Source organism: Plectropomus leopardus, chromosome 18 (genome assembly GCF_008729295.1).
Source record: "Plectropomus leopardus isolate mb chromosome 18, YSFRI_Pleo_2.0, whole genome shotgun sequence".
NCBI lineage: Eukaryota > Metazoa > Chordata > Actinopteri > Perciformes > Serranidae > Plectropomus > Plectropomus leopardus.
In genome coordinates this window covers 16,741,513-16,755,185 of record NC_056480.1, presented here as the reverse complement: position 1 = coordinate 16,755,185, position 13,673 = coordinate 16,741,513, and the positions used below count along the sequence as shown (strand labels likewise).

Genomic DNA, 13,673 nt, shown 5'->3' with positions numbered 1-13,673 from the left:
GTTAGTTAGTGGTTACTTTACATATCCAGCACATACACAGCAACATAAGTATGTATTTGGACTTGTGCCTCTGGTCATCTAACAAATGTAAGACCAATTTTGACTCTTATAGCTCCAGTTTTGGTCTCCACCAATTCCTGAGTGAATTATCTTGATCTTTGGCATCTACAGGTGTACTTTAAAGGGCTGCAGTATTCCAAAGAAAATCTTGGTCAACTTGAATTTACTTACTTATAACCAGTTGATTGGTCAATGGGAGGGAAAAATCTGCATGTTATCTCTAGTTTAACTAAATCAGCCACAGTGTGCTGAGTGTATTTAACCTGGGAGTATTTTTTCCAGAAGTGAGCATATTTTTAGTCATTTGCAACAGCACTGGTAAATGCCAGCAGCGTAAAAAGGCACTAAGCATCTGCGAGCTTCGGGTTTGGCCTCTCTTGTTTTTTTTCTGGGTGCCAGGAGTTGAAAATGTTCAGCTTTGGTAAAACCCTGGGCTTGTTTCTGTTGCATCCCACCCAGTCAACTAGTTGCAGTGGAGGAGGGGTAAAAAATAGGGGTAGAACTAATACCACAAAAAACAGCCATCACGTCTTACATGTGCAAGTGGTGAGCAACAACCACTGCTGGCCACAAAGACTGGCATGTCCGTCCTCTCCCTTCTCATTTCAGCCTTCCATTCATCCAGAGCATGTTCTCAGTCTTTTTTTTTTGCGGATATTTGTATCATAGCAACAAGACGCAACCAAAACATCCCAGGTAAAAATACGCTGCACCTTCAAAGCGTTCTTGTTCTCTCAGCTGAGTGTTTTCAGCTGGAGAAAGAAACACGGTGGTGAACACACCCTTATGAAAGTAACACCAGTGATTGTCCGAAATTTGGTCAGAAAAGAACATATCGACCCATCAATAAGAATGTGTCAGCCCCTCTACTTTGTTCACCAGCTACTCGCTAACTTTCTCTTCTGCTTCGTAGATAGCATTCACCCCATTTGTCAGAAAGGGTCCCCATAGGCCTTCCCAGAAAAGTTATGAAAAAAAGAGAAATTCTTCTCTGGCCAGGAAATGATTTGGAATTAACAGAATGTTTTGAAAAGATTTGAATGTAAATACGCCCCCAAGAGGGGCCAGGCCTTGACGGTTTGCGAGATACCAGCGAGTGAAGTGAGAAATACCTGTTAACTTGCACAAATTCCTGGGGAGTGCATGTTTACTTAAATGTAGCTGTATCGCTCTATAAACCTACCCATTTTAAACAGCTGCCTGCTGCTGTAAATGACTTTTGTAAAAGCTGCGAGAATAAAACAAAACAGTAAAGTGGATTCCTGGAAAACCAAAACAATGAACTGAGACAGTCTAAAACGCTTTGTAAATCTGAGAGGTCATTTTATCTGCTGATAATATGATGATATTGATTAGTACAGCTTTAAAGTTTTCACGTCAAATGTAAAATATTCACGGTGCATTTTCCTAATCTCAATTTATGCTGCATTAAGATTCTCCTCAAAGACACGGATGAAGACTTCATTGGGAGATTTCATAGAGATAATATGCAAAAATCTCACCATTAAGACTCTTTGTCACCTGAATGTTAATGATGATACCAGAACTACTGGTATCCGTGTTAAATCCTTTTTTTTATTCATGTGTTTGTATTAGGAAAAGTCCTGAATTTTTCCAATGCTTATTCTTTTTCCCCACATAAATACTAACTGTCCACTGCAGCCTTCTCAGCGTCGTGTCCACAATAACAGAGAGCAGAACACACAAAAGGCGGCTGTGACAGATTTGCTTTTAACTGGCGGGGATTTTCCTCTCATGGTGTTGTTGTCGTATTTGAGAGATAGAATCTGGGTTTATCCTTTTAACATTTGTGTCATTTACATATTAAGTATTACTTTTGATTCTACTTAAAGTCAAGAACTCTTATGTTCCTGTTGTTCCTCATGAATTAAAGTTTATTCAGGGACCTTTAATATTAATTATTTGGGATGAGGTGAACAATTTAGCACAGTGGCGGGTGAGCTGTTGAGAGTTGAATGCAGATCTTTCCTGAAGTTTCAGCTTTGTGAGAGACATTTGAGCTCACCAGTTTCTGACGTATTTTTTGGAATTGGAAGTTCTCCACTAAATGTGTGTCTTTTTGCATGCCAGCCATTTATCCCATTATAAATGTTGCATCAGGGGTAGAGGAACTCAAGGCACTACTTTTCTCACGTTGCCATTTAGAGACAGAAAGGTCTGAAGGGCCCGTTGCGGCATGAAATCCTGAACATACTAGCACCAAACCAAGACAGATCCCATATACTTATGCATCAGCATGTCTTCAAAAGCTGTTGATTAAATCACAGTTTAAATCACAGATGTTCACAGAAAAAATAAGGATGCACCAATGGCAAAATTCTAAGCCAATACAGATGTTTAAAACAATTTGGCAGATCCGGTAACAGCATTTTTTTGTTGCTGTGTATTTTGTTGAAGGAAACAAACGTTAAAAAACTTCTTTCATATGATAAACTTTTTTAATAACTGTTTTAAAATCCTTTTTACTTTATACAATATATTATTATTCCCTCTATATAAGTGTGAAGATATCAACAATTCTCCCTCAGACAGATGTATTTTATTTTATTTTAAGTTTCTCACTAAAACTACATTTTACAAGATGACATTTGAATACATAAAGATAACGTCATAGTTTATCTTTGTCCAATACGCATTGTTACTGAAGAGAGCTTGAACACACAATTAGTTTAAAATAACAGTTTGGCCGATAGCCACTACTGATACGGATGTTTTTATTTTGCTTTTATCATTATTTATTTCCCCTTTTGTGCCAGGTAAACAAAAGAAATCTACAGTATAAAGATCACTGAACTGTTAATGTCATTTAAGCCCTTCTTTACACCACCTTTGAATGAGCACAAATTCAATGTTACATACATGAAACAGCCTTAAAATGACCTTTCAGATAAAAACATTTTTAAATAACTGCTTCAAAAGCCCTTTTAACTACTTAATGTATCGTAACTCCCTCTCTAATATCTATTTTTAATTGCTGTGAAAACATCAACAAATTTGTCCTTTAAACCTCTCTATTTATTCAGATTTCTTACCCAAAAAAGATTACATTTGAACACATCGTGAGAAAGTTATAATTCACTTTTGCCTAATTCTCATTTTTACCAAAGAGAGCTTGAACTCATCATAATGTAACTGAATTCAACCTTCGCCAGCTGGTCGTTCATCACCAGCTACTAACAGCTGAGGTTAAGCTCTCCTGCCGAAATCAGCACAAATGTAGCATTATCAGGTAAACAACAGGGTCGTCCTTTGATGTGTTGATAGTGAGTTTACTGTGTCCTTTGTCCTGAATGTGTCCCAGGGCGAAATTCCTGTTCATTTGAACACATTTTCTTTTGTGCCCAGAGTTTCGAGCCCTGCTTTTTAACCTGTGTGAAACTGATGTGGCACAACAGAAAAACATCGGCCACTGGCACCGGCTGATATCAGCTGATAGCAATGTAATGCCGATAAATCGATGTAGCCATATTAAATAAATCTACACACAATCCAGTCACAAATATCTGCTTGTGAAAAAAACTCAAGCTCACATTTTGAATTCCTGAGTGGCTTATAGATCTTTGTCTGGCTCTGGCAGCTCTGTAGTTATGTCTAACTAATTACGCATATGAGCTAAATTGCCTAAGGTGAAAATCTCCATCTCACCAGCCTGCTTTAAATGTCCAACTATGTCAAAATAGTCCAGCTGATGGACTGACAGTGCATATTACAACCAGCATGTACTTTTCCCAATCAGCCGCTAATGACCCTCTTTGCCAACTTGTCAGACACTCGTAATACAAACAGATTTTGTTTTGTGCATTGATGGAAAAGTGTGCGTTACATTTTGTCGTCCTCCACTCTGGGGAATATTTTATTCATGAATTCAGGTTGATCACTTGCATTCAGCAATAGCACTGATTTGCATATAAAGTGGCAAGGAAATGCAGCAGCCTTCGAATGACTTCATTGACAGACTGCTTAAGTCAGAAACTATTGTGGGATTGTTTGTGAATGAATAACATTTCATTCTTGGTTGCAAAATTAATGGTAAGTGTGCGCGCCTTAAAATTCAGCTTCATTTTTTAATGTGACGCAGTTTGAATTAAAGTCAGCAGACACATATAAACACACAAGAAAAACAAGTACTTTACCTGAGACACATCCGTCATGTTTATGCACAGTCCTTATTGTCCTTATAGTCCTTACTGCAGTTTCTTCCTTTTAAACTGCAACATAATATTATAACTGTGTGATATCATCAATAATTGAGCATTTCAGAGTGCAGTGAGTACACATTAAGTGTTTGGCAGAGCTGAAGCCCCATCCTGAGTGTTTATAGCTACAGACAAGAAGCATCAAAAACATGGCACATGTAGCTGTGGGCCACTTGTGACCAAAACTGTCCAGTACATCTTTTTGTCCTGCAGCCCGCATCCTCCTGCGGGATGTTTCTGCTTTTTTTGTGTGGGTTAAAACATAAAAGGGAGAACATTTGGAGGCCAGATGTAAACAACACCCTCATGACTGGTGTCCTTTTATCTGTGCTTGGGCATGAAAATGTTGTTTTTTTAATAAGAAATGGTGAGATAGAGCCTGCTGATGATATTAACTACATGTCTCAAGTGTCACCTAGAGTGTGTTTTAATATATAGAAATTAAAGAGCCCAAAGGCAGAATACGGACTGACTGTAAGTTAAAGCATATATAAACATCAAAAAGTTAATGAATGAGTGCAGCTGGGATGTTCCACAGTATTCAGCAGCAAATAAATGATTTGTTTTAAAGCCTGATTTGTAGCTTGGCGGATTTATACTTCCTTCCTGTGTCTGCTCAGTACTTCAGGATGTTGTGTTCATCTGTCCAGACTGCAAAATCATTAAGTACGCTTTGTTAAAGTAGAGTTACTAGACATAGACAGACATAGTGTAGGCTAAAGGAAAAAAATATTTAGGGGTGTCCCACTATTCAGTATGGACTGTATGCTACATGTATGTACTGAATGTTCATTTATAAAAAATGGTTTTATTTTGAGACTTTTAAAAACTAGGGAGGGACTTTTTTATTTTAGCTTAGGGCATGGATGTAACTGTCAATGGTTGTATTTTGTATTTATTTAAAATATTCCTATTTCCCCCTGGTCACTTAAGGAAACTGAAGGGGAATCATTTGTCACTGTAGGAATGGTCAAGATTAACCTCTCCTTCCCTGATAAATAAAGTAAACGTCCTTAGAAAAAGAGATAGAAAAAAAAACATATTGCAGTTTATTCTTTGCAGACTGTAAATTACTGGATTGTGCAATTCACAGCATGTGGTAGTTTTATAACACTGTTCAGCTTTTCCAAGATAGGTTTGGAGGAGCTGGATTTGGGTGTCATCCAGGAACACAGAGTAGAGAGCGAGTCGGAGAAACATTTATATTGTTGTTCACGGAGACTTTTGTTTTGTTTATGTATGCCAGTTGGGAAACAAAGTTGTACTGGTCCCATAGTGGATTGTTTTTCTTTTAAAAATCTCCTATATTGTATGTGGATTTGTGTTTGTTTAATATACTTCTCACAAGCCAGTAACATGTTTTTACCCCTAGATATCATATTTCTATGTAACACAAGTTAATGTGTCCGACTACGTAAAGAGGTTTCACACTGACAAAAACAAAGAAATCCACCTCTTCAATGTTATTTATTTCTGCCAATCTTAAAATATATGTTCATCTTTGCTTTCTCCTCTCACTTCTCAGGAATTTGAGCAATTTAACAAGCGGCTGGGGGATGTTTCCAGGCATGTCCGCATCCCGCTGCCTGTGTCCAACGTCCTGTGGGAGCACTGCATCCGCCTGGCCAACAGGACTCTAGTAGAAGGGTAAGAAGGTCATAAAATAGCTCTTCAGCATCAAAGGGATGTGCGCTATCTGACATCAGTCTGGTGAAGTTGCACCCAGAGCTTTCTTGTCTGCAGAATGTTGTTAAAATCTCTGTAGAACAAACAGTGATTCAAAAAAGCAGTGTGACAGTCTTTGAGCTGAAGGTCATATAATCTAATTAATCATCTATTAAGAATAAAAAAGGATTGATTTGAATATTTAATAAAACTCCATAAGTACATAATATAATATCTGATAAAAACACATTAGGCTCATTAAGAGATTGTTGTAGCATTAAGAAGCAGAGGGAAATGATTAAATTCTAATTGCAGTTCATGCATCTTTACATGAGCATGATGCACTTCTCTGTACACTTCGTGCATTTGTATTTATTCTAGCTAAGAGCACTTGAAGGATAAGAGCAGACTGCAGTTTGTCCTTGGCTGATTTTGTCACACCAGGCTTTCCAAACAAGTAACATCCAATTCTTCATATCTACAAAAACACATCCAGGTTTGAGTAAGACTCTTGTCACCTACCCAAACACATTTAAAGAGGACAATAGTTTTCCTGCCCAGATTACTTTAAATGCAGCACTTCCTATCAGACTAAATACACTCATTCATTAATATAGAGCTGATATTTTGTCAGTATAGTGAATACGTCAGTCAGCAGTAAGGTGTTTGTGTATTAAATATTTATTTAGGATATCTCAGTGGCTTTTCAAGAAGCAGGTCAGTGCTATTTTAGTTGAATAGAGACTGCGCTGCAGGGAGGAAAGAAGTGTTCACAAAACACAAAGATTGCTCAATCCACATTTTAGCATCATGAATTATTCAGCTTGGTAATGTAACCATGATAAATACAGTGCAGACCCATAGAATAGTGGGTTTTTTTCAGCCATTGTCTTGTTACAACAGCCATTTTTGCTTGAAAAGGTCTCTTTACTCTCAGGTCACAGTCTTAAAATATGTCTGTAAGCTGCACGTACCAAACCGCATTTGTGAGTTATTGCATCCCAGAGATTTGAAGCCAACACTCTCATCCACTGCGTCTTCGCAGGGAAGCCTGCAGAGATTATGATCGAGGAGAAGTGGATTTTTTTTCTCCTCTTTAAGTCTTTCTTTGTTAATCCCTCAGTTTGAACATCTGCACATCATAAATTTGAAAAAAGTCTTTCCAAAGCATGTTGTCAAGCACCATGACGAATAGAGAAAATTACCTACAGCACATAAGAAACCTGGAGACTCTGTTGCCAAGTTCCCTTGGAGTAAAGAAAACCATTAAATTCCCGTCACCTTCTTTTCTCCTCATGCTGGCAAACCCTCTGTGCCAGGCGCATCTCTCCATCAGGGAATTACATGACACAGGCCACTCACACAAACCGCAAAACACTTTTGACACATCCCTTATAATGCATTTCACTACTGTCTCCCTCGTAAGCAGAACATATGGGTTTTGATAGGTGAGAGAACGTCAGAGCGTGTTTTTTCCTCAGCACCTGCATCGCTGTACTCCCACTGAGTGTCCGTCAAGTGGATGTGTGAAGTAGGTTTTTAGATTGTTGGTGTTATAAACCTCCTCTGACTGGATTCACAGCAACACTGAGTCACGCCGACTGGATGGTGACAAAGCGAGTTGCTAACAGCTGACAATTATCATGAGGTGACACACATTTCGTTGAGAACAAGAAATTGAAGCCAGAGTCCCTCTGAGCTGCTAATTTGTGCAGGTTACAGTGAAAGTGTTGGTGAGGATTTAATGGCAGCCGCAGGAAATGGTTTAGGTAAAAAACAAATGCTTTTTAAGTGGTTTAGTGCTTAAAAAGGAAACGAGAACATTGGATATTAAGCATCAGTGGAAGGCTCGCCCAAACTGGCCGAGAAGAGAAGAGAAGACTTTTGAACCCTTTCCAATGAACAAATGACCCATAACGACTGCAAAGCACTTCAGATTTAAGCTGCTTTTGCAGACTCCTGCATCTGCCTGGTTCTCCCAGTACACTCCCTCCACACACAGACACACACACACACACACACACACACACACACACACATCTCCCGCCTCTCTGGAAAACCGAGGCAAAGTGGTCATATTTGTTTGTTTGTACTCCCGCTCGCTCAGCCTGTTATTCAATTTCTCTGTCCAGCGCTCATCTCCCCTCAGACACGCAGAAACGGCTCTGTTAGCATTCTGAGGTGAAGCTCAAACACTCAGTGGCAAATTCTGGCAGGCATGACAAGCAAAAGAGAGAGCATGAGGATGACAGCAAGAGGTGATGAGAGAGAGGGAGAGAAAGAGAGAGAGAGTGAGAGAAAGAGAGAAAGAGAGAGGGTGAGGCAGAAAATGGAAGCAGAAAAGTGAAAAGCTGAAGCGTGAGACAGCGAGAGAGCAGACCTGTCTGTGTGGTGTGTTAATGTACTGTAGATGTCACAGACGCTGACCTGCCAGCGGACAAAAATGCCCGCTGCCAATGCAAACACACACACACACACACACACACAGAAATACATGAATACTCTGGGCCACACATGAATTTACTGACACGGCACAGACAGCTGTGTGGACCTACCTGACTTCATATTTAATATAGGACCCATGCAGACACAGACATTTCTCCGATTTGTAATTACCTGCCACCCAGTTCAGCTGAATGAGGGGTCAGTAGTTCACTCTTTAAATGACTCTAAGCCGACAGTTTGTGTTGTCATTAGTTACAATAAAGATATGTTTCGGTAAATAGCCAACTTTAGATATTTCTAAAGGAAATGTTCAGAGTGCATCTTTTTACTCTCCAAAAGCTGTCTCCAGTGTTGGAAAGTAAAAAGATTTCTTTTTTTTGCCGTGAAATGTTGCTTCTTTGCAGGAGCTGCTTGTGGTGGGATAATGATCATTTTCCTGGAGCTTCTGCCATCGCTGTGTTTCTTAGACACTAACTAACTAATTCACTGAGACTGTAATTTCGTAGCAGTGAGTATCTCTGTGATACAGTACAAAGGTATCTTAGACATAATGTTAAAGGTGTTAATTCTTCACACTCTGTTTATAGGGTTAATTCATCTTATGAATGTTTAAAACTCAAACCATGTCAAGCTCTACCAAAATGCACTTTTAAATAGATAATTCAAAAACTGGTTCACTACACAACTTTTATAATAATCAGTTGGTTTTTTAAAAATAATTTTATTTGACTGATTTGATTCTGAACATACACACAAAACAAGATAAAAGGAAAAGAAGAAAACCAGACAAAAAAAGATTCAGTCAAACACATGCAGTGACAAAAACTACGCTGAACAAAAATTTAAACACATTTCTTTTTGCTCCCATTTTTCACAGGCTTTTGTTAAAGATCTAAGACTTTTTGATGTGATTCATAGATATGGTTCTCTCTTTCTCTCCGTCTTTTTTGTGAAAATCTTATTAAACTCCAAATTAGTGAGTAGTTCACACTGACAGTTGTTGCATATCAAGATGCTGACCAAACAGCATCATTACTACACAGCTGTGCCTTTGGATGGTCACAATAAAAGATCACTTTAAAATGTGAAGTTTTATCTTTGGAAAAAAGAAATTATCAGGATCAAGTGCTACACAAATGCATTTTTGGTCACAGATGCCCCATAGAATCAGTCAGAATCTGAATCTTGTGCTCACTAACATAAAAATCAAAATTTGAGAGAAATGTACCTATTGAGTGCATCAAAATGCCTTTTAAATCTTTAAGCAAAAATAAAAATATTAAGTTTTAATTCTGTTTAGTGAATTTTAAAACTTTAAATGGTGTGCAGCACAAACTCGGTGCATAAGTTATAGCTTGACAGGATGAAGACAAAGTTATTGTAGACTGCTCTGTCCTTTCTTTTTGTGTGTTGATCCAGTTGGCGTGTATAGTTTCAGAGAAAGTAAATAGTTCTGATACGAAACTGCTCCCAACAGATCTGTGGATTAACTTGAGTAACCGGGTCGTGTTTTCTGTAAAGAGACATTGCTGTTGACTTTTTCTGGCACTTTGAGCATCTCAAGCCGATAGTCATCAAGCTCCATTATATTGAAGGGAAGGCAGACATCTCTGCGGCCGATATCTCCATCACCCCACAGCTTACATCAAAACCATCTAGATTGATAAATAGTACTACAGGTAAGAGGAAACATTTGATTTTAGATTGAACTGTCCCTTTAAGGAGAAAGTCACGCTGCAATGGCTTAATATTCTTGTACGTTAGCTCCCTACTGTGAATTTATTATGCAATAAAAGTCTAGAAGATGTATTTCACCTCGTCATATGCCAATTTCTATCAGTATTTGAATCAAAATGTTAATATTGTAAAAGCTCCAGCAGTAAAGTAAACAAAGTAATGTGAGGTAATTTAATGTAACAGATGATAGGAGACACTCAGAATCCATAATAGTTTTTAGAAGCAAGTGTTAAAAAGTTTTATAATAGAAATAAATAGAAAAGAGAGGTGTGAATGCGCTCAATATTTCAGTAAATGTGCTATATTGAGGTCTGTAATGTAGCATAGACACACATGACCAGCACATGTGATGACTGTCATGAATCAATAAAAAATGTCTATGACTGTACTTGCTTTTCATACATATTTTACTTCTAGCTGAATATTTGACGAAATGATAATCTTCTCTTTCCCCAACTTCTGCTGTAGCTATGCTAATGTGAAGAAATGTAGCAATGAGGGTCGGGCCCTGATGCAGCTGGACTTCCAACAGTTCCTCATGAAGCTGGAGAAGCTGACCGACCTGCGACCCATCCCCGATAAAGAGTTTGTCGAAACTTACATCAAGGCCTATTACCTGACAGAGAATGACATGGAGCAGTTTATCAAGAATCACAGGGTGAGACAGGGACGATGGTGGATTGTAGCATTAGCTTCTAAACAAAACTAAATATAAAATTGAAGTAGCTGTTTTCATTTTCTCCAAAATGTGAGCACCTGAATTTCTCTGAGAGCCTCATGCTGAGAGGCGACATGTCTGTTTTGCTGATGCTCTTTTTGTGTTTTTGTGCAGGAATACTCCATGAAGCAGCTGGCCAACTTGGTGAATGTTTGTTTGGGTTCACATATAAACAAGAAGGCTCGTCAGAAACTCCTGGCGGCCATTGACGACATTGACAGACCCAAGAGATAGGCTGATGAACGATGAGTGGACTCTCCACTGAGACGGACACTCCAAAAAGGAGGAACTTCCCACAGCGGAGCTCCGCGTAGAATGTCTGTATTTGCAGTTTAGAGCGTACATGTTGTGGTGTGTTCAACGAGCTGTACAGCACATACAGAAGTAGAGCTACTGTATGCTGCAATTTAACACTCAAATGTTAGCCAAATGCTCATTATCTGTTGATGTACAACCCTGACAACATATATCACTTGTGATATTCTGATGACCATAAATACTAATACTTTCACTCTCAAGCATGCAGCAGTTACTTGATGCATTACAGTAGGAATACCATCTTGCATGCACTCACATTTCCATTTAACAAACATAGTGCATATAAAATTTTTCTGCAAATTGTCCGCAACCACAACAGTTTCAGTCTTTTCAGTGACAATGTGGAACAGATCTTGAGTTTCACTTAAGCAACTACAAATACAGGATCTAAGGCCCTGTTTACACCTGATATTAATATGCTTCCCGAGTGATCGGATCACATGTGGACAGCAATAGGTACAGGTGTGAATGCACTCAATACGTCCTCAATAAGTCTTAAGATCTAATCACTTGGAACACATTCGCAGGTGGTCTGGGCCACATATGGCCTCATTCTTTCAGCAGTGTAGCAGTGTCCTTGGCCACATTAAAGAAACACCGACTCGTCTGAAGTCTTTGCTTAAGAAAACTTTCTGTTGCTGCAGTTAGACAGACGCAGAGCTGAGGGAGCGTCTCTGGAGCCAGTATCTTTCCAGCAAACCGTCAGTTTAGTGTCTGCTCAGTTAGCACGAGCTAACAAAGCAGCAGCAGCTGTTAAACAGTCCCAACAGACTCACGCCAACAGTGAAACAGCTCTAATCTGTTGTTAATCTTGTTAATAGCTAAAAAGAAACATTAGCTGTATGTTGCTAACTGTTAGGCCTGTGGCCAGGTGGACTTTTACTAGCTGTTCCCGGCACAGCGCTTGCACTCCTGCAGCAGTGGTCTACTAGCAGAGGGAGAGCATATGGTACAATCAACCTCTGGCTGATTAAATACAAAAACTCATTTGGTCTTTGCAAATAAAAATGATTCACAGGTTTAAGTGCAGACAGAGCAGGGAAGTGAGATCCAATCATCAATGGTCTCTTGAGATTCATGTGGAGACACATCACATTCTAATGCCAAATGTGAACAGGCCAGACTTAGAGCTGTCCGCCTTGATCGGATCACCTAAGAGGCATGTAAACACCAGGTGTAAACAGGTGCTAACATTGTAACGTGAAGTGTAGCTTTATGGCCGTTAACAGCATTCCATCTGTTTCCACCAAACATGATCAATTTCTGATACAGCTCCAACTTTGAGATTAAATGTGATTTATGAATTTGTCAGCTGCATAATGTCGTAAAGTTTTGTGATAAATACGTCCCAATTACAGACTCAAGAAGAGTGTGCAGAAGTTGAAAACCTCCGCTATCTGATTTAAAGCTTTGTCACATAATTGAATGTTCCCCACAGATGGAGACTCCGCAGTTTTGGATTATTGCTCATTTTTTTGTTGTGAATTATTTCCGCAGCCCATATGTTCCCTGTATATTATTTCACTTCAGGGTATTTGTTGTGCCTGATTAGGTGCTCTGCTTCTTTGTTTTGTTTGTTTTGTCTACTAATTACATAAATCTAATATAATGATGATTCTGAAAATAATATAAATTGTTGTAGTTAGCGTTAACTTTGTGTTTATCTGCACTAGCTGCATTTGTTCGTCATATCTGAGGAGTTTTTTGAGAGCCTGTCTTTGAATTCAGTCTGGCATTCTTGCTTTGTAAGTTTGTTTCAGTCAGGTACTGTTTATGTGATTTCTCATGAGTTAGTAGTTCAGCTGTTAACTTCGAGAGCTGTCCTCCAAAGCTTGAAGGCTCTCCACCTCCTCCCACCTCCATTAATTTAACTTGACCATACCTGCTGCGGGCAGATTGATATACTGCCAACAGGAGGTTAAAACATGAAGTTACAGTTTTTGATATGGCTTCAAATTTTGTGTGCAGCTGTTCTAAGAAGAATACTGTAAATGTGAATGTTTTGGACAACGTCTGTATTTATTTCTTGCTTTGTGTCTCGTTTGGGTTTTTATATGATAATTGCTGAAAGTGTGCTTGTCATTTATCACCACTCAGTATCTTGTAACTTATCAGCTGAATACAAATATTTTAACAATGTCAAATTATGTTAAGGGTCAAGTGCACTATAGTGAAAATCAGTAATCGATGTTTGAACTGTAGGTTGAACCAAAATTATTCTAACATAATAAACACACTAACAATGGACTCTGTTATTTTGACCCACTTCCTTACTGTGCCATTAATAAACTGCATAATCTATAACTCATATTCAACCTTTAAAATCTCTGTGTTCAGCAGTTTTGATCGAGTTGTTGTCACTGTTCATCAGAATATGAGTGTCACCTTCCAGCAGCACTGCTGTCCATCCTAATGATGCTTAACTCAGCCAGGAGCACATCGCTGTCAGATTAATTGATGCAGCTTCCTGTGTGGGTACAAGCCCTCCGCCTCTCTGTTTAGGAGGAGCCTGC

General features: G+C 38.8%; 1 protein-coding gene across 1 annotated transcript in view; it reads left to right on the top strand.

The window, feature by feature from the left end:
* The window catches only part of vps50 (VPS50 EARP/GARPII complex subunit), a 133,721-nt gene extending 120,253 nt beyond the window's left edge, over window positions 1-13,468 (top strand). Inside the window, exons 26-28 of the mRNA XM_042506207.1 lie at window positions 5,803-5,924; window positions 10,593-10,782; window positions 10,957-13,468. Coding sequence (XP_042362141.1) covers window positions 5,803-5,924; window positions 10,593-10,782; window positions 10,957-11,076 — 432 coding nt within the window. The 3' untranslated portion in view covers window positions 11,077-13,468. The remainder of the gene's footprint in view (window positions 1-5,802; window positions 5,925-10,592; window positions 10,783-10,956) is intronic.
* The last annotated feature ends 205 nt before the right edge of the window (window positions 13,469-13,673 follow it).